The sequence below is a fragment of the Bos indicus genome, chromosome X (assembly GCF_029378745.1).
Source record: "Bos indicus isolate NIAB-ARS_2022 breed Sahiwal x Tharparkar chromosome X, NIAB-ARS_B.indTharparkar_mat_pri_1.0, whole genome shotgun sequence".
Lineage (NCBI taxonomy): Eukaryota > Metazoa > Chordata > Mammalia > Artiodactyla > Bovidae > Bos > Bos indicus.
This window is the reverse complement of record NC_091789.1, coordinates 87,674,666-87,699,827: the sequence shown is the minus strand read 5'-3', so window position 1 is coordinate 87,699,827 and position 25,162 is coordinate 87,674,666. Positions and strand designations below refer to the sequence as shown.

Here is a 25,162-nt window from a genome sequence, read left to right as displayed (position 1 = left end):
GTTAAGCCAGATATTAAAGAGAGCAGCAAGAAACTGTAAAACCATGCCACTCTTCTCAGTAAATTTATTTTAGGAAATATTGTTATTCTTCACAAAATATATTAAAAATATGTTCTAAAATATGTGAACATGTCTAATTTTGAAGCATGTTTTTAAAATGAATGAATCCATCAATCCCCTTTAAACATCTCAGTCTTAATTTCTAATACCACAAATATCCATAGATACAATCCACATAAATAAGAATGCCTAGATCTTTAATAATAACTTTTAATAGTATAAAGAGATATTGAGAGCAAAAAGTTTAAGAAGGTTCTAGTAAGGTCTCTGACTTCCTGTCTCATTCTATAAAGCCTTTTCACTTTAGTGGTTCCAAATATGATCTGCTTCCCTGGTGGCTCAGACGGTAAAGCATCTGCCTGCAGTGCGGGAGACCCGGGTTCGATCCCTGGGTTGGGAAGATCCCCTGGAGAAGGAAATGGAAACCCACTCCAGTACTCTTGCCTGGAAAATTCCATGGACTGAGAAGCCTGGTGGGCTACAGTCCATGGGGTCGTAAAGAGTTGGACACGACTGAGCAACTTCACTTCAATATCTGACAGAGGAAAGAACACAGTGACCTCAGGAGGTAGGCCATTCTTCTGAATTCACAGATCTAAGCTATACCAGATAATATACTATCTCCCTTACCTGGGTTCCTTGGCACAGACTGGTAACTTGGGCCTTAGACAAGACACCCTATGGCAGGCAGTGCCAGTTCCTGAGTAGAGGAAGAAAGCAGCTAGTCTCATGAGGGTTAATGTGATAGCCTCCCTGCTTGTCTGTCTACAAGTTCCCAGTCCCTCTGGGTCCACCTGTCCTAACTGCTAGACTCTCCATACCCTATTCTTCACTCCCTCAATAACCGGCCCCTCTGGAACCTGGCCACCAAACAAAAACAGCCTGTTATGCCCATCATGGGAGGTCTTGGGTATGAGGCAAGGGAGGCCCTCCCAGATTCAGAGCCCCCATGAGGTGGGGAAGGAGGACAGAAGTGGGAAAGAAAGGACGGAGAATCTGTGTTGACTGAGAGAAACCACTACACATCGGGTTCTTCATGTTGCTTTTTCCTTAATGACAAGTCTGGAAGGTAAGTAGTGATCTTTACCCTCATCTTCATGTTTCTTGTTGTTCTTCAGTCACTAAGTTGTGTCCAACTGTTTGCGACCCCATGGACTGTAGCATGCCAGGCTCCTCTGTCCTGTCCCTCCTCTGTCCTTTTCCTGAGTTGGCTCTTTGCATCAGGTGGCCAAAGTATTGGAGCTTCAGCTTCAGCATCCTCATGTTACAGCCAGGGAAACTGAGGGTCCCAGAGAGAAAGTGACTTGCCTAAGGTAGTTATATAGCCCCAAAGTAGCTGGTCCTGGATTTGAATTTGGGTCTAAAGAATGCCAAATTAACATACTTTCTGCTTTACCAAGAGCAGGGAGAGTCAGGAGCACCCAGGAAAAGAAGAGGGAGCAAAGAAACTCAAATCTATTGAACGCTTACTATGTGCCCAGCATGGTGAGTGTAAATGAATGTTCTCTTCCATCAACTCCTAACAGCAGTTCCCTCATGTAAACAGAGAATCCTCAGTTTACAGATGAGGAAACAGAAATGAGGTGACTTTCCTGAGGGCACACTGCTAAAAGACAGCATAACCAGTATTCAAATCTAAGTCTGTCAAGTTCCAAAGCTTTAGCTTTTTTAGTAATACCAAATAACATTTCTTGAGAATTTTCTGTATGCCAGGCTCTGTACTAAATGCTCTAATTCATTTAATTTAAACCTCCCAACCAGGTAGGTACTATTATTATCCCCCATTTAACAGATCAGGAAATTAAGGCAGCCGAAGGTCACCTAGTTAGAGAGTAACAGAACTTGGATTTGAATCCAGACAGTTCAGTGCGATAGTTCATAGGCTTAGTGGTTGAAGGCTACTATCCTCAAGCTCAAAGCTAAACTAGTGTGAGAGGCCCAGAACTGAAATCTCCTGATCTCTCAAGTCAGTATGCTATGCACTATTGCCTCCTGAATGAATGTCCAAAGGCACAGCTGGTGCACCTCTGCCCAGAGGCTGGAATCTAATGAAGGGGGTCGTTCTGGGAGGCCTGCATTCCTGCCGCACAGCCTCCGTGGCTCTCCATCCTCAAACATCTGGCTGAGGGGGAAGAGGAGATACACTCAAAGGAGGAAACACTGCTCCACTCTAGGTTCTTGTGTTACTTGCCTGCCCCAGGCAGGGGGCTTCCCCTCGTGAGCATGCATACAGTTGGAGGTGGGTGTGAAGGAACCATTTGCCTTGTGTCTGAATATCCTTCTGACAGAGCCCAGCAGAACAAACGTCTGAGATGGCCCAGAGGCTAGAGATAAGGTGAGAGATCCGTTATCACAACCTCCCCAGAGTATAAATAAGGAAACTGAGGGCCACAGAGTAAGTTGTAAGCAGGGCTGGAGGGATCCTTAGAGACCCTCAAGACAAACCTCTGGACCAAACCACAGATGAGGAAAGTCCTCAAACATAGGCAAAGGCTTGCTCAAAGTAGGCTTAAGATCTTCTCGGGCCCCAGGATTTGGCCCTTTGCCTGACCATCATGAATCTCAGAAAGGGAAGTGAGGCCAGAAGGAGTAAGTTATTCTAGGACTTGTGATGACATATCCCCCAAGAGACCCAAGCCTGGGGTCGGTCCCTGGGACCCTCTGGCCATCAGCCATGGCACCCTGCCTGCTGAAGCTTTGAAGTGGGGGAGGGGAATCATTATTTCTTAATGGCTTCCTGCCCAAAAAGCCTCTAGAAGTGGCTAGTGCTAACTCTGTTTCCATGGAAAGAGCTGACTTCAGTGGATCCAGGGGGTTCAAGACTAGATTCCAGGCTAAACTGGAACTGGAGTGTTCTGAGCATGGGAGCATGGGAGTGGATAAAGAAGGGAAATTGTCATCTGCTTTGATGTTCAGAAAAGGACACAGCCAGGATATCTGAGTTGGGAGAAAGCTGTGATGCTCTGAGGCAGGGGGATGGAGAAAATGATCTTTGAGAGCTGGGGTTCTCTTTGGGGCATTCCCTGACTTCCTATGGATGCCTAAGGGCAGCACAGCAGTTCTGAGAGGGGTAGTAATTACCAGAAGGCATTTTCCTACAGACTTGCCCTGTGGCTAACTCCAAACGGGAGCCATACAACAGACTTGAGACTTAGTGACCTGTGAGCCTGCCTCTCATTGTACAGTTGGGAAACTGAGGCCCAGAAAGGAGAGGGTCTCCCCAAAATGCCAGAGTGAGTCATGATTCCTGACATTAAAGCAGGGTGAGGAGGATGACCCTGTGACCCAGGGCCCAGAGCCTCCTGTTAGAAAAGGTTTCTAAGGCCTTTCCCCTCTGTGTCTCCACACCAACCTGAGTCCTGCTCAGGTCGAGGGCTCTCCTCCCTGGGTGCTTTTCCTTGGCACTCTTTCCAGTGTCCCTGTGTGGTCTCGGTTTTACACAGAGGCACCCAGAAAGGGCTGGTGTGTCATTCGCAGGTGGCAGGAGCCAAGCAGGCCAGCGTGCATGTGGCAGGACTGGCGGGTAAGCTGCAGCAGGCTGGATGCTCCAAGCTTGGGAGCTGAAATTCAGGGAATTTCAATTGGCATTGCTGTCCAGTACTAGCCAACTGGTTAACGGTGCCGAGTTTGAATCAGCGACCCGCCTCCTGGCCCCTCCTCCTCAGCTAGTCTCTCTTCCTCCCTCCCTCCCTCCTTCCCTCCCTCGGGCCCTCCAGGAGAAGTGCAGGCGAGCTGAGCTCAGGCCGCTGCTCTCCGCCTCTTCCCGAGATGAGCCGCTGATGGAGCGCCTGATCAGAGCTAGCTCTGGCTGAGCCTTTGGTTCTGGGTAGCCTGGTCCCCAGAGAGGAAGAGACCTTTGCCCAGCAGAGCTCTGCTGGGCCCTGCCAGTTCCCCTCACCCCACCATGCCTCTGTTGGACGTGTTTTGGGCTTGCTTCAGGAAAGTGAAGGTAAGAGGTTACCTAGCCCCAGCCCACTCCATTGCTCTGGTTTGAAGGAGGCAGCTGGGGACCACTGAGTGCTGGCTGGAAGGCAGATAGGCTTCTGAGACTACCTTGGAGCTAGAAAGGCTTGGGTTCAAGTCTTACCTTTGACAACAGCTCTATGATCTTCTACTGCTTTCTCACAGAAATAAGACAGCTGGCTGGCTCTTCTTCTAAAACTTGCCTCTGTTGCTTCCCTGCCCTTGCCACAAAGACAAGATTCTTAACCTCTCTGAGCCTCCGTTTCCTCAGCTTTAAAATAAAGACAATAGTGACACCAACTTTATAGGGTGGTGAGGTTGGTGTTATTGTTTACATATTAAATGTAAGGAAATATAAGAGACAATGTGTGTAAAGTTCCTAGCGTGATGCCTGGCATGTAGCATCCATACCATACAAGTAATGGTAACTATTATTATGATTATTGCTACTAATTTCCTTCAACATATATTAAATACCTACTCTGTGCTAGGCACCACAGGAATTACACAAAAAACAAATAGCTTTTGTCCTCAAAGAAGAGGTAAGAAAAGTGTTAAATCTTTATCAAGACATATGCCAGACACTATGCTAGATGGTTGGTCAATAAATAGTTGTTGAGTGCTTGCAATATCTTGTACACAAGATACACAGGCACGTATGCAGGATACACAAGCACAGCAGGACCCGTGAGGATGTAGAGGATATGATTTCTGCTTTAAAGAATCAGGGAGCTGATATTTATTTCATATATGGTATGTGTTAGACTTAGGCACTTTCTGTTTGTCAACTGTGATGGTGATTTTCACCATAAGCAAGCCATTGTTTTCCTGCTTTTATAGATGGGGAATGGACACTATGAATGATCAAGAAATATTTACAAGATCACTCAGATATGGTTGGCAGAGTTGAGATCCGAACTCCTAAATCCGTAGTCTTGTTGACACTATATGGCTTCCCATAGCTGCACCGAGTAAGGAGAACTTTCGACAACTAGCCTGACTACATAGAAGACAGGATGAAAGTCAAGCTGGCATCCTTGGAGGAGCTTAGAATGGATTCACAGGAGGTCACATTTGGGCTGAGCTTGAAGGAAGAGAAGTTTGTCAGTCCAAATGGGGGGAAGGGCATTCCAGGCATGCCTGGCAGAGGGAACTTCATCAGCAAGAGTCTGGAGGCAGTGATGGGTTGGAGGAAGGGCTGGTTTCATCATGTGCCTTACTTATCGCAGGGTTTGAGGAGAGAGGAGCTGGAGATGGAGGACAAGAGTCTACCTCCCATAGAATTTGGAATTGATCCATGGGTTCCTGGCCCTCACCTAGTGAGGTTCTCAAATGAGCTTTTCACTCATCTGCAGTAAAACATGAGAAGGGTAGGGCTAATGCATTGCAGTTTGCAGAAAGCTAAATTAATTCAAGTCAAAGGACTATTCTTTATTTAGAGATTACTATTACTTCTTATGGGGGTGGGGTTCAAATGATTTCTTTTAATGAAATAGAAGTGTGAGATTTTTAAAATTTCTGTCCTCAGGAAAATAAAGTTTCCAATACTCTGACTGTTCCCTTCCTCATTTATTTAAATATTGCCTTCCTCATCCATGAAATTCCAAAATCTGGGGACTGTTGTTTTAGGGGATGGAGGAGTTCAATAAAGTATGGATATAGTTGTGGACAGTTTTAAGAAAATCACTCCAGTTGCCTTGGGCAGAAATGGTGTGGAGGAGCCCAAGTAGTGATGTGAAAGCCAGGAAGGTGGCTGCGATGGCAGTAAGGAGTGAAGGAGGTGATGAGAGATGGACCCAATGAGAAGAACAGGGCAAGGAGGGGGTGAAAGTACCTATGAGGTTGGACACCAGACTGATATGACTGTCCACTCCCTGGAGAACCATTCTGGGTGTTTGGCATGGATTTAAATCCCTTTGCACTCATTACCCCAATCTGTCAGACTCCCGGCAAATGCTCTCAACCAATGACAGTCTCTTAGAGACTGTTGGGGTCAGAGACCCTCAAGAAAAAGTCAGGGACTTCTATCCCTGGTCCCAGACATTAGCATACAGGCACACATTCACTCATGTACATGTCCACAAAGATGGAGCCTACACATGTGTTTCTGCATACTCTCAGCTACACACACATATGCATAGACACATCATTCAAGTGTGTGCGCACACACATACACACATAGAGGCAAATACATGCACAATCACACATGCACACACAGATAGTACATATCCACAAGCATGTAGACTCACACACATGCACACATGCACATACAGAGGTAGGCATGCATGCACACAAACACTCTCCCATGCATGAGCTTGCAGGCACACTCACAATTAGACATACAGAAGCATGCATACAGCGTAAAGACACACGTGTGCACACAGGGTTGTGGCAGGCATGAATCAACACACAGATCTCAGGATAAGAGGCGGCCTGCCAGACCTATGTACACCTTGAGTTTTGTGTCTCTTTTTCCAGCACTACTGCTTTGCAGACCCAGTCAAATAGGCAGAACTTCTGGGCTTGTAAACCGAGTCAGGGGTATGGGATGCCCTGAGCCACCCTGCCTCTCTGAGCTGGGCCCCTTGTGAGCAATTGCTTGGCTGTGTGGGAGGGAGCTGTGGCAGATGCAGAAGCTGCCTACAGGGAGGGGCATGGCCATGCCTGAACCTGCCGTAGCTGAAAGGGCCGTCTCAGATGTCTCATTCGACCTTCTTGTGGTCCTGATGGGGAAACTGAGCTCCTAGCATCCAGCACCACATGGAGCTCTCCATCAGCTGAGGATGTTTGAAGAGGGAGGAAGCAAAGAAACTTGGAATCCCAGCCCCCACCCATCACGTGCACACATGCACATACACACACACATGAGCTGTGTGTTTTTAAGCAAGTCCTCTGTTAGCCTCAGTTTCCTTGTCTGCCAAATAACACTAATCAGGGCCTGCCTCACAGAGATGCTATGAGGATTTGGGAAGGTTGTGTCTTTAAAGTGCCTGGTATGGAATAAGTGGTCAACACACATGACTCACTGGCAGTAGATTTCCGAATTATTCACTGGGAGCATCAGAGCAAAGAACAAAGGTTATTCCATGTTTGGCAACTCCAGGGTTAAGAACTCAAGTCTTACTGGCTCCTATGCCACAACTCCTCTTCAGCCCTCTCCTCTGGCCCTGTCTGACTCTAGGACCAGAAACAACCTGTTTGGGAGCTGAAGGGTGATACTTCAGAAGTTAGTGTTACTGGGAAGATGGGAGGAGGTCAGGCCAGGGTCCAGGACTGCCTTGAGCTGTGCTGGAGTTAGGAGTAGCCAAAGGGTAAGGTGTTTGGATGTGAGATGAACTCAGTGTAAATAGTTCCATACATGTCTGATGCGTCTTCCCTGGAGGCCAGTGAAGGTTGAGAAGGTATCCATGACCTCTCAACATGGCACTATGTATGCATGAGAGTCCCCTCAGCCTCATACTCACACGCATACACACAGGACCATTTCTCTGATGTGTCCTTTTGCCCCATTCCAGACCAAGCATGGTGTGACACACATCATGAGTGCCCAGAACATGGATCCTCTCTTATGTTACTCTCTTTGTATCAGGCGAGCTTATTAGGTCCTGAATGGCACTGACCTGGGAGGTGGAGAATACAGCTGGAGTTCCATATCAGCCATGACCTCTAGGTGACTTTGAGAGATCAGTACTCCCTGCTGGCCCTCAATTCTTTCCCCTTAGAACAGACAAAGCTAATCACACAATATCAAGGGTGACAAGGTTCAATGAGGTCATCTGTTTCTCCCTCCCTTTTCCTCTCTTGAAACTACAGATGAGGAAACTGAGGCTCAAAAAGGGGAAGAGATGCGCCCAAGGTCACACATGGGGTAAGGACACAGCCAGATCCTCACATATTCTGTAGTCTTCCTACTTGCTCTGTGGCAAAATCCAAACACAGCTTGTCTCTGGTAGAATATAACAGCAATTCCGGCAGGACTGCCACACACATGTACATAAACGCATGTGGTAATAACCTTGTCTCACCTGCCTGCTTCTATGGGAGGCAAAACAAATCAGATTGAAAAATCCCTTGTAAACTGGGAAGCTTTGTCAAGGTTGGCCATCCAGTTTTGGTCCAACAAACAATGCCATGCTTTTCCCCAGTCAGTGTACACTCACACAGCCAGGCTTATCAGTGCAGATGTGCACGAGGGCTCTCCTGAGTTCACGCAAGAACACACTCTCAAGCACCCCCTCTTGTGTGTGCAAATCCGCCTAGTTCTCAAGGCAAAGGAAAAGTTTAACTGGAGACTAGGGTACTTTCTGCAACAGCACAGCTGGAAAAATCGAGGGATAGGGGTGAGGACCTCCAGAATTTGCGCCTTCTCCTCCAGCTGCCTCATCTCAGCACAGTTGGTGAAGTTTGCTAAAGAACCATCTGAGATTGGACAGTATTTGTTCTGGGGAGTGGGAGAAGTGCCCATGGGCACTAAGGAGGTAAAATGGGGAATAGGAATCAAAGCTTTGACTCTGACTCATGTTTTGGACACAAATTCTTACTTTGCCTTCAGCTTCTTTGGTACCAAAAAGAGTATGAGTGGGGGTTACTGGGAGTGGAGGACATGCCTGATGATATGGCTGGTGGAGGAAGAAAGTGGGGAAACCTGCAGATTGGCAATGCCAGTTCCCTACACTGTGCCTGCACCCCCGCCCCAGCCCAAAGCACTGCAGAAAAAAGTGATTAGCTACATTTATAGAGCACATGGTATATGGTAGACACTGCACCAAGTCCTTCACAAATATTAACTCATTTCACTATCACAATCAACTCTGCAAGGTGGGTGCTATTACACTCATCATTCTCATTTGACTGAAATACAGAACAGTTAGGAAATGTATCCAAGGTCACACAGCTATTAAGTGATAAACTTGGGATTTTAAATACAGGTAATCAAGGTCCAAAATCCATGTTCTTTCCACTATGTTTATGTAATCTCTGCCTCAGTTTTTTTCCACCTATAAAATGAGGGGGTTAGATTGGTTTATCTCTGAAAGTCCTTCCAGCTTCAATAACTCTCATTATACTTACTATCATTGACTGGAAAAAAAAAAAGCAAGACTCTTGCATCTTCCCATACACAGAAAAGTGCTACATTCATTAACTTGAGATATCTGGTTTTATTTAATTAACAGTAATCTTTTGATATTCCAACTCTCTGGTCTTTGAAAGCTCCATATATCCTGGCTCTTCCTTTATATCTTTGGAGCAGTCCTTCAGAGCTATCTGAGAGGTTGTCTTCCGGGCTTGAAGCCCTCAGAAAGACTGTCAAATAAAATTCTCAAGTTTTTCTTAAGAATTTCTCAAGTAATTCTCAAGTTTTAGGTTGTGCAATTTTTTTCAAGTTGACAATGTATACTTCTCTGAACTTTTAAGCTAAGTGAAAAAAAATCTGCTCCCCAAATGTCAGTGATTTCCACTCAAGTTCCCTGGGGAGTGGAACTGAGCCCAGGCTCAGACAAATGAGCCTGCCCTGAAGGCCAGTCCTCCCAGCAGCCCCTAGGGCTGGAGAATAGCCTGAGAAGCTCTGGGAGCCAAGGCCTGGCCTGCATTTCCAAGTCACTAGTAACAATAACAGGGAGCAGCAGCTCAGGCATCCTGTGCTGGGATGTGGGGTCAGAGGTTTCACAGTGGAGTTAGGGAGTGGAACTCCTTGATCCCATCCCTTTGGCCCACCCCTGAGCAGCCTCTGCCACTAGGGACCTTGGAGTCCAGTTAGACCAGCAGCTCCAAGGCTGCAACTGCCAAGGGGCAGAGGAAAGGAAGTTCTGCATTTGGAAAATGGAGTTTGAGGCCCTGGAAGTGGGTGTGAGTTAAAATTCTCTGGCCTTTTTAGCTAATCTGGCCTGGGTCCCCCTGGGAGCTTCAGAGAAGAATGCAGTATAATGATACAATGTAGTAGCTGCTGGAAATGGAACTGCCAGCCCAGATTCTGCCTTTTCTTCCCCTTTCAGAGCCTCAGTTTCCTCATCTACAATATGGGGATAATAGTCCCCACTTCAAAATTGATTGCAAGGGTGACACGTGAAAGGGCTTGCTGCACAGTACATACTTAGAAAATTTGACTTAAATTTGAAGATAGTTCATGGGTTACTCTTGTTATCCTGGGCCCATGGCTTGGGCCCTCAGTTTCCTCATCCATAGAATGGGATGAAATTCTACCTGCCCAAAGAAAGCCTAGAATTGGTGACATACTGTGGAGATAAAAAGACAGAAGGAAACACTGATATTACTACCCTTAGGCTCAGGAAGTGAGCTGTTTAGGCCATTCCACTCGCTCTTCCTATCTCTACCCTTACTCCCACTCTGGGTCAAACTAGTTCAGAGTCTGGAAAAGAGGGCCCATTCTGCTGTGGTACCATTACATCTCCCCTCTCCAGTCCCTTACTGCACTCACCCTGTCTAAGGCCCCTCTCCCAGAGGGACTCCCAAGCTCTAGGCAGGAAAGAGGGTCCCTGTTGGCTGGTGGGAAAATCAAATCTTTGGGATGTGACATTCCTGAGATTGTCCAGAGAACCCCTGGGAGTTGCAGCTATTTGTGCTCTCTCTCTTTCCTCTTGCTGTCTCTCCTCTCCAGCCCAGCTCTCTGCCTCTTGTGGAGGTGGGGAGGGCAGGAGGGCATGAAGCTGGAGAAGGCTGGGGTGATACGGGCCCAAAGGCAAGGAGCCAGACCTGGCATGGCCTTGCAGGCCAAGTAAGGAGTGGGGAGTGGGGAAGGAGCAAAAAACACTCCACCAGGACTGGCAGGAAGGAATTAAGGCAAAAAGAGCCCAAGGGAGCAGGGTATCTGTCAGCGGGTGAGTTAGAAAATGATATACAGATCAGCATCCCTGAGGCTACAGGTTGGATCCCCTTTTAGGGGTGGGTAGGTTATTAGACCATGGTAGTTCTGGTGGGTGGGAAAGGAGAGTCAGAACTTCTGAGAGGCTCACACATTTCAAGCTAGTCTAGGATAGCTTGCACCCTCAGAGAAAGGAAAAAAGAACCCTCTGGGATTCCTCAAAATGCTGTCCCAGTTTGAGTTCTACAAAGGCCTTCCTGAAATCCTTTCTCACAGTGTCTTTTCCCAGCTGAAATTGTCCTTCACCTTCTTCCTTGTGATGAAAGGATTAGAATGATCAGGGACCCACCTATCATTATAGGCAACAAGTCTGAGGTCTAGCAAAGAACTAGTCAAAGGCGCGTGACCAGAATGCCTGCTATCACTCAGTCCCACTTTAAATCTCTCTCCCATTTTAAATGTCTCTTCTGTTCTTTCCAGAGAAGAAATTGGCATCCCTCAGGACCACACCACCTCACACCCAGATTTCACACCCTACCCGTGAACACATGTTCCCAGGCCACTGCGATGGGGTTTAAAAGTGACACCATGACACCAATGCTCCAACTGAAGACCTGGTGGCAGGTTCAACCCAGCCCTCACCTGCACACCGCCCTCCACGTACCCAGCTACCTCCATGCTGGACTGTGAACTCCTTTAAGGATCCAACCTGTGTCTTATCCACCCCTGTGTCCAGCCCAACACAGCCTCTATTTTAGGCCCAGCCTAAAGGAAGTTGGCTGAGTGCATAGAACACACGTGTACTCTCATGCACATACAAGTAACCAAAGCCACTGAACCCTCTCCTGACAGAGAGACCCCAAAAGACAGAGGAATCAACTATGGAGGGATCAGGGAGTCTCCTTCCCACAGTGGCCACAGTCTTTCTTGGCAACACACAGTCTGGGTCTGAGGGTGGTGATAGCCCACTAAGGAGGGGGGCTCAGACTGTGAATAGGGCTCTGTGTGGTCCAGCTGAGAAGGCTGGGGGAGGCTGGAATGTCAAGAACGTGCTCTCATGACCAGCCCTAGGCTGGGGCCTGTGGCACAGGACTGGCCAGGGGTTAAGGCGGAGCAGGGAAGCCAGGCAAGGAAAAGACGAAAAGTCCCCACTGACTTGCCTTCAGATAGCAGAGCAAGGACTGGGCATAGAGCCAGCAGGCCCAGCAGAGAGGATGCTGGAATGCTGAGCTCTGAATCCACCAATGATGCTGAGAACTCTTCAGGTCTGGACAAAGCCTGTCAGCAGTCTTTGTGGATGGCCTCCAAACTATCCCTCTCAGACCTCTTGACTTCTCATTCAGAGACCAGCTTCCTGTATCCATCCCCCTTTGGGCTCTGGCTCTCTCTTTTTATACTCTTTCAATAAAATTCTCTTTTTCTCTCAAAAACTCTGTATCTGTCTCTTTCTGTCTAGCTACTCTGTTTCCCACTAGATGGCAAGCACCTCAAACACAAGAACCACGTCTGCTTCTGTGTAAGTTTGTATCTGCAGGTCCACTGCTGGGGCTACTGTACAGTTCTGAGCAGATGTTCCACATAGGCTTCAAATCTGAGAGGTTCAGAATGAGATTCATTACAAAAGGAAAATTACCCTCCCGCTTACCCCAGTCAGGCCTTTCCCTCTGTTCCTGACCCCAGTTAATAGCACCTCCACCTGGTGCTGTTAACTGGTTGCCCAGGCCAGAAACTTTGGACTCATCCTCAACTTCTTTTTACCTCCCACGTCCTGTCACTTACTGTGGTCCCACTATGTAGACAGCTCATATATTAGTCCCTTCTTTTCTGATCCCAAAGGCCACTGACCCAATCTTCTCCAGCCTCGCTGTCTCAAGTTTTACCTAACCTCTCCCACTCGGATTCCCAATTCCTCACTCAACAGACAGAGTAGCATCCTGAAACATAAACCTTGATTAGCCCCCTTCAAGAGTTCCCCACTGGGTTCTGGATAAAGTTCAAGTTCTATCACACTGACCTACAAGTTTCTTCATGATATGGCCCTGACCACTGCTCCACACCCAGTTCTTACTCTCTGTCTGGCACTCTGCTCTCCAGCCAGATATACACTGTTCCTCAAATCTCATGCTTCCATACCTCCTTGACTTTATTTATGTTACTCCTGTCATGATTTTTCCAGTATTTACATGGAATTGTGATGATTTGTACTTGTGGCCTACCTCTTGCCCCCACTTGACCGTGAATTCCTCAAGGGGAAGGAATATATCTAATTTATCTGAAGCCCTGGGTACCTATCAAAGGGCCTGGCCCTTTGAGGCTCATAGTGAGTAAGTGAATGAATGAATAACTGAATGAGTCACTGGATGGTAACCAACTGGATGGGAACCAGTTGTTACCACCAATCCTGATCTTCTTCCAGAGTGCCTATCTCTATAACTGCTGGGCTCCTGGCTCCTCTGTCCAGAATCTCCATGTAAAAGAATATGTTTTACAACCAAGAAACAAAAAGAATTTTCATCCTGTAGCAAACTCTGTGATGTAAAATTTCATACCCCATTTTCCCCTGTAAGCCTCTCAGCTACCAAAATAGTGCCAGGATCAGGGTCCAAAGCAGAGTGGGTTTCATGGCCAGGTTATCCTGGACCCCAGAGAGAAAAGAATAGGATAAAATAAAACTGGGAGTCCCATCAGCCTAAACTGTAAACTTGGTTCTGCCATTTACTGTTGTGTGGCCTTGGATAAGTAATTTCTCTTCTCTGGGCCTCATTTTCCTCATGTGTTACATGAGCACAAGAAAACCTACCTTGTTTATGACAGTCTACTTTGTAATAGCTTACTTATTTATAATCTGCAAATACCTGTGTAAATTTAAAGCCTAATTAACTCCTGAATGATCCTTAATTCTCTTACATCTTTAGTGGTTAGGGTAGGAGAGGAGAGAATTTAATATGAATAGAATATGATTTCAGAGTAACCATGTGTCCTACCCACCAGTTCATCTCCTAATTTTCCAGAACTGTTACATTTAGGATCTCACAGGGCCCTGCTTCCACTTTCCCTCCCACCTCTTCAACCTTCTTTTTTACTCCCCTTTTGTCCACCACTGAAAATTATATTGACTTGCTTAATCATGGGTCCACTTTGGAGCTTTGTAGGAGAATTTCATTAGTCTCTCTCAACTGGGCGTTTCCCTCTCTTTATACCTATCTCATTCTAGAACTTTCCATCTCCATGAGACTAATGTCTCTTGAGGATTTTGCCAGTGAACACTCAAGGGGGACACCTCTTACCCCTACTCTCTCTTGTGGTCAATTGTGGGTTGGAGATTCACCAGATTTTGTCTTTCAGTCTACAAAGGTAGATCTGACTTTTTTCATTTCAGGGTCTCTAGGGCTTATATTCAGAGAAGGCAATGGCACCCCATTCCAGTACTCCTGCCTGGAAAATCCCATGGATGGAGGAGCCTGGTAGGCTGCAGTCTATGGGGTCGCTGAGTCGGACACAACTGAGCGACTTCACTTTCACTTCTCACTTTCATCCACTGGAGAAGGAAATGGCAACCCACTCCAGTGTTCTTGCCTGGAGAATCCCAAGGACAGGGGAGCCTAGTGGGCTGCCGCCTGTGGGGTCACACAGAGTAAGACACGACTGAAATGACTTAGCAGCAGTAGCAGCAGCAGGGCTTATATTAATCTCCTGGAACTAGAAATCATTGTGGTCAAGTGTCTGCACCTGGTATAGCAATCTGTGCAAGGATAAGAGAGGTGAAAAGTACTATGGCAACTCATTTCCTTATAAGATTTTGGTTGGCTTAGAGACTAGCTGCTTGAAGGCAGGAGCATAGGCAAGAAATCTCTTCCACCTCTAAGAGGAACCCTTCTTTCTTCCTTAACTATTGCATTCACATTTTACCACTATCATTTTAACCTAAGCCACCAACATTGCTTACCTCCATTACCGCAAAGGCCTTCTAAGAGAGACTCCCTGCTTCCTCTTTAGTTCCACAATCCATTCTGCACACAGCAGCCAGAGTGATCTCTCTATGATGTAAGTCAGATATTGCCAGTCTCTTGTTCTATGCCCTCCAATAGCTACTTAACATCATTTGAATCAAAGCCAAAATCCTCACCCTGGCCTTCAAAACCCTGCATAATTTGGCACTTGACTCTCTCAACCTCTGTTCGGAATGTTCTGTACACAGATTGTCACATTGTTGGCTCCTTCTTGTCATTCAAACCTCTGCTCAAAGTTCAGCACCCCTGAGAGACACTCTCTGGTCACCTTTTCTAAAGCAATCCCTGCCTATTCCATCTATCCTATCACTCTCTACCTCATCCTGGTTTTAAGGTTTCTCCTTCTTGGATCTTACTGATAGCTATAATTTACTTATTGACTTATTTACCTATTTATTATTTGTCCCTGCTCCATGAGGACAGGGACCTTATCTATCTAAATCTATGCCATATTCTTAACATCTATTATAGTGTCTTGTAGGGCATTGATGATGTTGTTATTGTTCAGTTGCTAAGCTGTAGCTGACTCTTTGCAACCCCGTGGACTGCAGCATGCCAGGTTTTCCTGTCCTTCTCTATCTCCCAGAGATCACTCAAACTCATGTCCATTGAGTCAAAGAGGCCATCCAACCATAGCATCCTCTGTCGCCCCCTTCTCTTCCTGCCCTCAATCTTTCCCAGCATCAGGGTCTTTTCCAATGAGTCAGTTCTTCACATCAGATGGTCAAAGTACTAGAGCTTCAGCTTCATCATCAGTCCTTCGAGTGAATATTCAGGACTGATTTCCTTTAGGACTGACTGGTTTGATCTCCTAGCAGTCTAAGGGACTCTCAAGAGTCTTCTCCAGCACCACAATTTGAAATCATCAATTTTTTGATGCTCAGCCTTATTTATGGTCCAACTCTCACATCTGTATAACTACTGGAAAAACCTTAGCTTGAACCATACAGACTTTTGTCAGCAAATTGATGTCTCTGCTTTTTAATATGCTGTCTAGGTTTATCATAGCTTTCCTTCCAAGGCTGCAGTCAATTTCTGCAGTAATTTTGCAGCCCAAGAAAATAAAACCTGTCACTGCTTCCACTTTTTCCCCTTCTATTTGCCATGAAATAATGGGACTGGATGCCATGATCTTAGTTTTTTGATGTTGAGTTTCAAGCCAGTTTTTTCATTCTCCCTTTTTACCATTATCAAGAGGCTCCTTAGTTCCTTCCTCTTCACTTTCTGCCATTAGAGTGGTATCATCTACATATCTGAGGTTGTTTATATTTCTTCTGGTAATCTTGATTCTAGCTTATGATTCATTCAGCCCAGCATTTCTCATGATGTACTCTGCATATAAGTTAAATAAGCAAAGTGACAATTTTCCACAGTTTGTTGGGATCCATACAGTCAAAGGCATTAGTGTAGGCAATGAAGCAGATGTTTTCCTGGAATGCCCTTGCTTTCTCTGTGATCCAATGAATTTTGGCAATTTGATTTCTGGTTCCTCTACCTTTTCTAAATGGAGCTTGTACATTTGAAAGTTTTTGGTTCACATACTGCTGAAGCCTTGGTTGAAAAATTTTGAGCATAACCTTACTAGCATGTAAAATGAGCACAGTTATATGGTAGTTTGAACATTCTTTGGCATTGCCCTTCTTTGGAATTGGAATGGATACTGACCTTTTCCAGTCTTGTGGCCACTGCTGAGCTTTCCAAATTTACTGACACATTGAGCGTAGCACTTAAATTGCATCATCTTTTAGGATTTGAACTAGCTCAGCTGGAATTCCATCATCTCCACTAGTTTTGTTCATAGTAATGCTTCCTAAGGCCCACTTGACTTCACACTCCAGGATGTCTGGTTCTAGGTGAGTGACCACACCATCATGGTTTTCTGGGTCATTAAGACCTTTCTTGTATACTTCTGTGTATTCTTGCCATCTCTTCTTAATCTCTTCTGCCTCTGTTAGGTCCTTACCGTTTCTGTCCTTTATTGTGCCCATCCTTGCATGAAATGTTCCTTTGCTATATCCAATTTTCTTGAAGAGATCTCACATCTTTTGCATCCTATTGTTTTCCCCTATTTCTTTGCATTGTTCATTTAAGAAGGCCTTCTTATCTCTCCTTGCTATTCTCTGGGACTCTGCTATATCTTTCCCTTTCTCCTTTGCTTTTTGCTTCTTTTCTTTCCTCAGCTATTTGCAAGCACTCCTCAGACAATCATTTGTCCTTCTTGCATTTCTTTTTCTTTGGGATGGTTTTGGTCACTGCCTCCTATATGATGTTATGAAACTCAATCCATAGTTCTTCAGGCACTCTATCAGATCTAATCCCTTGAATCTATTTATCACTTCCACTGTATAATCATAAAGGATTTGATTTAGGTCATACCTGAATGGTTTAGTGGTTTTCCCTACTTTCTTCAATTTAAGCCTGAATTTTGCAATAAGGAGTTCATGATCTGGGCCACAGTCAGCTCCTGGTCTTGTTTTCGCTGACTGTATAGAGCTTCTCTATCTTCAGCTGCAAATAACATAATCAGTCTGATTTCTGTATTGACCATCTGGTGATGTCCATATATAGAGTCGTATCTTTAGTTGTTGGAAAAGGGTGTTTGCTATGACCAGTGTGTTCTCTTAACAAAACTCTGTTAGTCTTTGCCCTGCTCTATTTTGTACTCCAAGGCCAAACTTGCCTTTTATTCTGGGCATCTCTTGACTTCCTACTTTGGCACCCCAATCCCTGATGATGCAAAGAACATCTTTTTTTGTGTGTTAGTTCTAGAAGTTGTGGTAGGTCTTCATAGAACCAGTCAACTTCAGCTTCTTTAGCATCAATGGTTGGGGCATAGACTTGGATTACTGTGATGTTGAATGGTTTGCCTTGGAAATGACCTGAGATCATTCTGTCATTTTTGAGATTGCACCCAAGTACTGCATTTTGGACTCTTTTGTTGACTATAAGAGTTACTCCATTTCTTCTAAGAGAATCTTGCCCTCAGTAGTAAATATAATGGTCATCTGAACTAGAGCCACCCATTCCCATTAATTTTAGTTCACTGGTTCCTACACTGTTGATGTTCACTCTTGCCATCTCCTGCTTGACCATGTTCAATTTACCTTGATTCATGGACTTGACATTCCAGGTTCCTATGCAATATTGTTCTTTACAACATCAGGCTTACTTTTACCACCAGACATATCCACAACTGTGTGTCATTTCTGCTTTGGCCCAGCTGCTTCATTCTTTCTGGAGAGCTATTAGTAATTACTCTCTGCTCTTCCCCAGTAGCATATTGGATGACTTCTGACCTGGGAGACTCATCCTCCAGGATCATGTTTTTTTGCTTTTTCATACTGTTCATGGGGTTCTCGTGGCAGGAATATTGCAGTGGGTGGCCATTTCCTCCTCCAGTTGACCACATTTTGTCAGAACTTTTCACTATGACCCATCCATCTTGGGTGGCCCTGCATAGCATGGCTCATAGCTTCATTGAGTTACACAAGCCCCTTCACCATGACAAGGCTGTGATCCACGGAGGAGAGGGTGCTCTATAAATATTTTCAATGAGTTAATTTATAATATTCTTTACCATTTAAAATATTTTTGTGTGTTGCAATTTCTTACAAAATATATGAACTTGGGATTATTACTATCCTAGGCTTATGGATGCAGAAAGTGAGTTTTGAAAGATTATGGGTAATGTCCAATGTTACATAATCAATAAATAGGGGAAGGGAGCCCTATTGGAACTTGAGCTTTCCAATTCCAAATAGTGCTTTTTCCACCAACATACCTTACTTCTAATCTGGCTGATGCTATGCCAAGGATGGTATGTTCCAAGTAAATGCTGACTGATTCTATGATAATTCTTATTGTCAGGCCTTGGAACAGTACTGTGACCTGCACAGACTGCCTCCAATCTCCTGACTTGGAGGTGCTCTTATTCTATGATAATGACATGAACCAGAGGAGTCAGTCAGTGGAGTGGGAGAAAGTAGTGTGGAGTGGGCAGTCAGGAGTCTGAGCTTCTAAGCTCCACTTTGCTCTCGACATGTACCTCATTTTCCTTTTCTGTGGGCCTCCATGTGCTTTTCTGTAAAATGGGTAGATTGAACTTGCTGACTTCAAGGATTCCTTCTGATTCTAATATTTTGTGGGGCTCTGCAATGCCTTAATTTCTTCTCTCTTTCTTTTACAGTGCTTCCCATTGCTTCAAGGGAGGAAGAATGCCGGTAAGTGTGTAAGGTGGGGCTCACACGTAGCGTGCAATAGCACTGAGCTTCTCAGTGATCCTCACAGATGAGCTGATCAGGTGTCTGGGCTTGGAGCTGATGTCCTAGTGCCGAAGCTGGAGATGTCCTCTGTCTCCCTCCAGTGGGCATTTCCCAAGCTCCTTTCCCAAAGTCCACTTCTGAGGTCTTTTGAGGTGAATGAGCATGCAGACCTTCTGTGTTTCTCAGATGGATGATTTTCTCCGGTCAGGGAACCAGGGGAAGGTCTCCCTATAGAGCTATCAGCAAGTGGCCGCCACCCATATGCTTCCCTTTTTCTCAGATGCTTTCTTTTCACTAAAAAGTGTATAAGGCACGGGAGATATGTTGGGAAAGGGAGCAGGTAAGAAGAGGTGAAGGAAAGAGACTTGGCATTTGGAGTTCGATATCTGATATTTCCAATGCTTACTTCGTTTGGAAATCTACCAAGAGAGTCAGTTAGGACTAAAGGGATGTACATAGCCTTGAGGGAGAAAAATCCCTGTCTTTCCTCTGCTGCAAATTTCTTTGCTTAACTGTCTTCTGCCTCTGGTGTCCCACTTAGGTGTCAACAAGTGGGTGGCATTCTGGAGCACCTACCTTCCATTGAAGAGGACACAGTTGTTTAGAGATGACTGCTTTGGGGAGAAAGAGAAAGAAAGATATTGGCCAGAAATGAATTTGCTGCCAGAGCCTGGACTCCTGGCATCAACTGGGCTTTTCTGAGGTCATCCTCTTGGCTCCAACCTGACCTCAGCCATTTCCACTGGCTACAGTTTTTCATCAGGATGAGCTCAGGACTTGAATTAGCATGGCTGCTAGATGGCAGTTAGGGTTGGGGCTCAGGGAAGCAGAAAGACACCAATTAAGAACTGGGATGCTAAGAGCCTGCACAGAGCATCTTGGTAAGATGTTGGAATAGACAACAGGAGCCCTTGCTCCTGAGGACCTCCCCAGGTCACTGGTCTTACAAGGAGGCAGAGAAGGGATCTGGTGACCTTCTAAGGGCTTTTCCACCTTAGGACCCTGAGTTCTTGGGTGGTGGCTGCTCAAAAGGAAGAGCCAGCAGGGAGAGGTGTTTATTTGCATTGCCCTGACAGCAGATGAGAGGGGACCCGTTGTGGAGCAGGAACACTGCTTTGATCAGCATGCAGCATGCATCTGTTTCTCTCTACTACCTCCCTCTCCCCAACCTTCCCCATCTCCTTCCAGAGCTTCTTGCTGAACACAGTTCCTACTTTGCAACAGAGACTTCTGGGGGCACAATATATGTGGGCTGCCCATAGTGGGGAAAGGACAAACTTCTCTATTTCAGAGACACCAGCTGCAAAGGCTAAAAAGAAACCCTCAGGTCCTGAAATAATGACCTTTCCCAGAAAAAAGCACTGGCAGAAGTTGCCAGGTTGCCTCATTAGATTGTCTGTGCCAGGCTGAGTTGCCAGGGCTGCATCCCGGGAGGGTGGGCACCAGGTGGCTTGAGTGGTCTGTGTTTTCTAGAGGAAAGAGGAGTGTCTTTAAGAGGATAGGGCCAGGCAGAAGAAGTTGTCACCTACAGAACTGAGCTAGAACTGACTTTTGTGCTGCTTCTCTAGGTTAAAGTTTGAAAATGTCTATTTAAGGACAAATGTGAACACATTGCCTTAGGCTGGTTGAAAGCCAATCTGGAACAAATTAAGAGTTTATGTGGATATGGCAGTGGAAGCAGCAAGACACCAAAAATCAAAGGACCTGGATTGTAGTCCTAATTTCATAAGCAATTCACTGTGTGGGCCCAGGCATGGAACTTCCTCTCTCTGGACCAGTGTCCACATCTATAAAATGGAGCTTACTTCATGGGGTTCTTGCATGGAGTGTAAGAAATGGTGCATTAAAAATATCAAAGTTCTGAGCAAAAATGATTATTTTTGAGATATAGCTCAGGGAGGGAGAGAACTCTTGATTTATTATTGATTTTGGGGGATGAGGTTATGCTTTCACCTGTTTTAAAATTCAAGAGATATGAAAATACAAAATCTCCCTATGCCTATCTCTTCACCACTCAGCAATCCTCTCTGATATGACCAATGTTACCAGCTTCTTGGGCCCTTGATGAGTTTAGAAGGTCTTAAAGAAAGGGAGCTGTACTAGCCAGGAGTTCAGTGGAGGCTATAGAAGCCTGCTTTGGGGTCAGATTGAGGGGAATGTGCCAAGAGGGCAATGAATAAGGAATTGCAGGGCAGCAAATGTGAAATAAGCATTTGGGAATCAAGAAGCCTGGGATCTAGTCTTGACTGCACAACTCATGTTTGAAGGATCTTAAGAACCTTCCCCTCTCTGACTCTCAATGTTCTATCTGTACACTGAGCCTGTTCTGTTCTCATATGCCATTCTTGTAAGTTTCCACCAGAGTAGAATGGAAATAGTGAAGGGGAGGACTGACCAGGGACCTTTTAGAGAAGAAAAAGCCAAGACATTGACTCAAAGCTGATGACTGAGTATGCTTTGCATATGTAATCGTCTTCCTATTAAGATTAGTCAATCAAAGGTTTCTCTGTCATGCTACTGCTTCTCTCCTAGTGGTTTCATGTACAGAGCAAATCTTTGGTGCCATCTGCACAGGAGAACATTCAGTTCAGTTCAGTTCAGTTCAGTCACTCAGTCGTGTCCGACTCTTTGTGACCCCATGAATTGCAGCACACCAGGCCTCCCTGTCCATCACCAACTCCCGGAGTTCACCCAAACTCGTGTGCATCGAGTTGGTGATGCCATCCAGCCATCTCATCCTCTGTCATCCCCTTTTCCTCCTGCCCCCAATCCCTCCCAGCATCAGGGTCTTTTCCAATGAGTCAACTCTTTGCATGAGGTGGCCAAAGTATTGGAGTTTCAGCCTCAGCATCAGTCCTTCCAATGAACACCCAGGACTGATCTCCTTTAGGATGGACTGGTTGGATCTCCTTGCAGTCCAAGGGACTCTCAAGAGTCTTCTCCAGCACCACAGTTCAAAGGCATCAACATTAGGAACATCTAACTGGCTTCAACATATATAATGCTGCCCAGGCCCAGGAGGATGGCTTGAATGACCTTTGATGATTCTGCTATCATGGCCCAAGCATCCACTAACACAATATTCTCCAAGTTTCACTTATTGGTGAACCAGCTTCACAGTTTTTGCCATCGTTTCATCCTGTGCAGTATGTATTTACTGTGTTTCTTTACTTCAGACTGATTTTAAACTATAACCTCACTTCAGTGTAGGAGACCCGGGATCCCTGGGTCAGGAAGGTCCCCTGGAAAAGGAAACAGCAACCCACTCCAGTATTCTCACCTGGAAAATTCTATGGACAGAGGAGCCTGGTGGGCTACAGTCCACAAGGTCACAAAAGAGTTGGACACGACTCAGCAACTAAACCACCACCAAGCTGTAAATATCTATGAAATGAGGGATTGAGATACTGGTTACAGCTTTCCTAATACATAATGAATTCACATATATCTATCATAATTCAAAATGTTGATGTATCACTCCAAATCACCCCTTGCATATATACCAAGCATTGGAAACCACAGGTGGTGATTATACAAACTGTCAGGTCAAACGGGCCTTTAGGCCTCTGTGGCTCACTCCAAGACTTGCTGAATGCTCCCGGGCTCCCTACAGCACTCCATACTCCTTATTCCTATTACTTAAGAATGAATTGCTCCTGAGATGGAAATAAGTTCTGGAGCCTAAAAGGAGCCCCTTCCCTCCAAACAAATTCTGACCTGAACCATTCTGAACTGCCTCACAGGTACTGAAGTGAGAACACTTGACCAGAGTACCAGAAGTTCTAGGTTCCCATTTTGTCTCTGTCTTTGACCAGTTGTGTGACCTTGGGCCTGTCCCTCCCCCTCTCTCGGCCCTAGTGTTCCCAATTATAAAGTGAAGTGCTTGGTCCAAATGAACTCTAAGGTATCTTGCTGCTCTGAATGAAATTTAATGACTTCTTGACTTATAGAACCTATACTTCTGTTTAACCCATTAGTTCCCCTTCCCAGCATCCCACAGAGATGAGAAGCCTGCTGACCTTCCCTCCCACTGCCCTACACCAAAGCCTTCCTGAGGCCCCCTGTTCCCAGTGCACAAGACTTTTTTTCTTGCCTATAGCCATTTGGGACTTCTCTCCAAGCTCCTGTTGAAATGGCTGAGGTGACCTGGTGAGGGGGTGGGGGTAATAGTTGGCCTGTAACAAGAGTCCTGGTTCCCCAACCCACCTGGCTTCAGCCTGGCTGCAGGTTTGGCCTGAACACCAGACTTCATCCATCAGATGCCCCAGACCTGTCCCTCCAGCTCTGGGAGAGCAGAGAAGACTAGTTTAAAAGGGAGAAAATAGAAACAAAGACATTTATTTAAGTTGCTATTAAACATCACTTCTAAGGCTCAAGAGGAGAGTATACCAAAACATTGAGCCTATGAAAATTACCAGAATAATAATAATTAGCTCCCTTTCTTTTGAAAAAGACCAAAAAATTATTGTAACTAGTTCTTGACAGATCTGGCCCATTTAACATTTGCCTTTTGATGAAGAACACTGGCAGGCCATAGCTTATCTAGCAATTGACAGATATTTTACCCAGCAACTTGGAGTAGTATAAAAATCGACTGAGTTAGTGGGTTCCTGGAATTGATTATCATTTGAGACAGGAAATCTTTCAACTGTGGTCTACAGTGAATTCAGCCAAGGTAAATAACATTGGACTATGGGTTGAAAATTCCAAGATCTAATCCCAAATCTGACATTAACTCCTTCTGTGACCTTGAGTTAGTTGTCTCCCCTGCCTGAGCCACAATTTCCATGTATGAAAAATAAGAAAGTTGAACTAGAAGGTCTCAAGATCATCTGTACTATACTCTGTGTCATCCTCCACCCCTTGTTCCTGCCAGAGTCAGACTGAAAGAAGGGAGAGGCAAGGATAGGGTCAGAGGAAAGGGCAATTTCAAGATGTTTTTTGGGATAAGCAAAGGATTTCCAGACCCATAGAGGAAAGTCTAATAGCTTCTTTTGGGGTCAAAAGGGGATGGGAATTCCAGGTCCCCGATGCTTGCTTTCAGGAATGCAAAATAGAAAGCCAGGGTTACAGATGGGCCAGGCAAATGTCCTGATGCACAGCTGAGTTGACCACTTTTGCAGCCTGGGCCAATCCAGAAGATCAGAATAAGGGCTGTGTGGCACAGGACAGCTACCCACAGGCTGGGTGGAGGAATGGGAATTGCAAATGAAATGACAGATCTGGAAAGGACCTGAGAAGTGTTATTGGACACTTCTACCAGGAATTCACATGAATCCTTCAAACTCAACACTAAAAGTCATAGTTCTTCATCATTCTCCTGGAAACCTTCTCCTTCTCTAGGATTCTTTTTCTTGTTGAATGTACTATCATCCACCCTGTAACTCAAGCAAGAATCATGGAAATTGCCTGGGCTCCTCCCTCTCTTACTGGCTACCATCCAGTCACCAAATCATGCCCATGAATCTTCTCTGTAATGTTTTTCAAATCTGTCCCTTCTTTTCCACCCACACCGTCATAGTCCTCCATTTTGGCCCTTAAGAGCTCTGTCATGGATGGTTTCTATGGTTCCTAACTGGTCTCCCTGACAGCTTGCTTTCCCTTCCGGTCCACCTCCCATACTGCTGTCAGAGTTCTCTCTTTAAAAGAAAAATTTGGTCATGCTCAAAAACCTTTGATTGTTCCCTACCTTTGGTCAAAATCCAGATTTTTTGCATTGGCAACTAAGGTTCTTCACAACTTAATGACCTATCTTTCTTTCTCCGTCTGCCACCACACCCACACATTTCTGAGCCTCGTGGGACAGTATTTCCCATGCATACAATGAACTCTCATATTGGACTCTCACTGCATGTATCTTTGCCAGCCCCCCTACTTGGCTTGTCAAGCCATCTTCTGGTTCTCTGGACAAACCCATCTTGTCGATATCTCTATTATAACACAACATGCTGTTCTGCATTTGCTTCTTTTCTTTTCTGTATATCCCATGGATCATGAGTTGTTGGTGTACAAGAGCTACATCTGACTGACCTCTATATTCCCAGAAC

General features: G+C 45.5%; 1 protein-coding gene across 1 annotated transcript in view; it reads left to right on the top strand.

The window, feature by feature from the left end:
- Window positions 1–3,774: 3,774 nt before the first annotated feature.
- Window positions 3,775–25,162, top strand: part of STARD8 (StAR related lipid transfer domain containing 8) — an 82,339-nt gene continuing 60,951 nt past the window's right edge. The window contains exons 1-2 of the mRNA XM_070784795.1: window positions 3,775–4,009; window positions 19,040–19,073. Coding sequence (XP_070640896.1) covers window positions 3,965–4,009; window positions 19,040–19,073 — 79 coding nt within the window. The 5' untranslated portion in view covers window positions 3,775–3,964. The remainder of the gene's footprint in view (window positions 4,010–19,039; window positions 19,074–25,162) is intronic.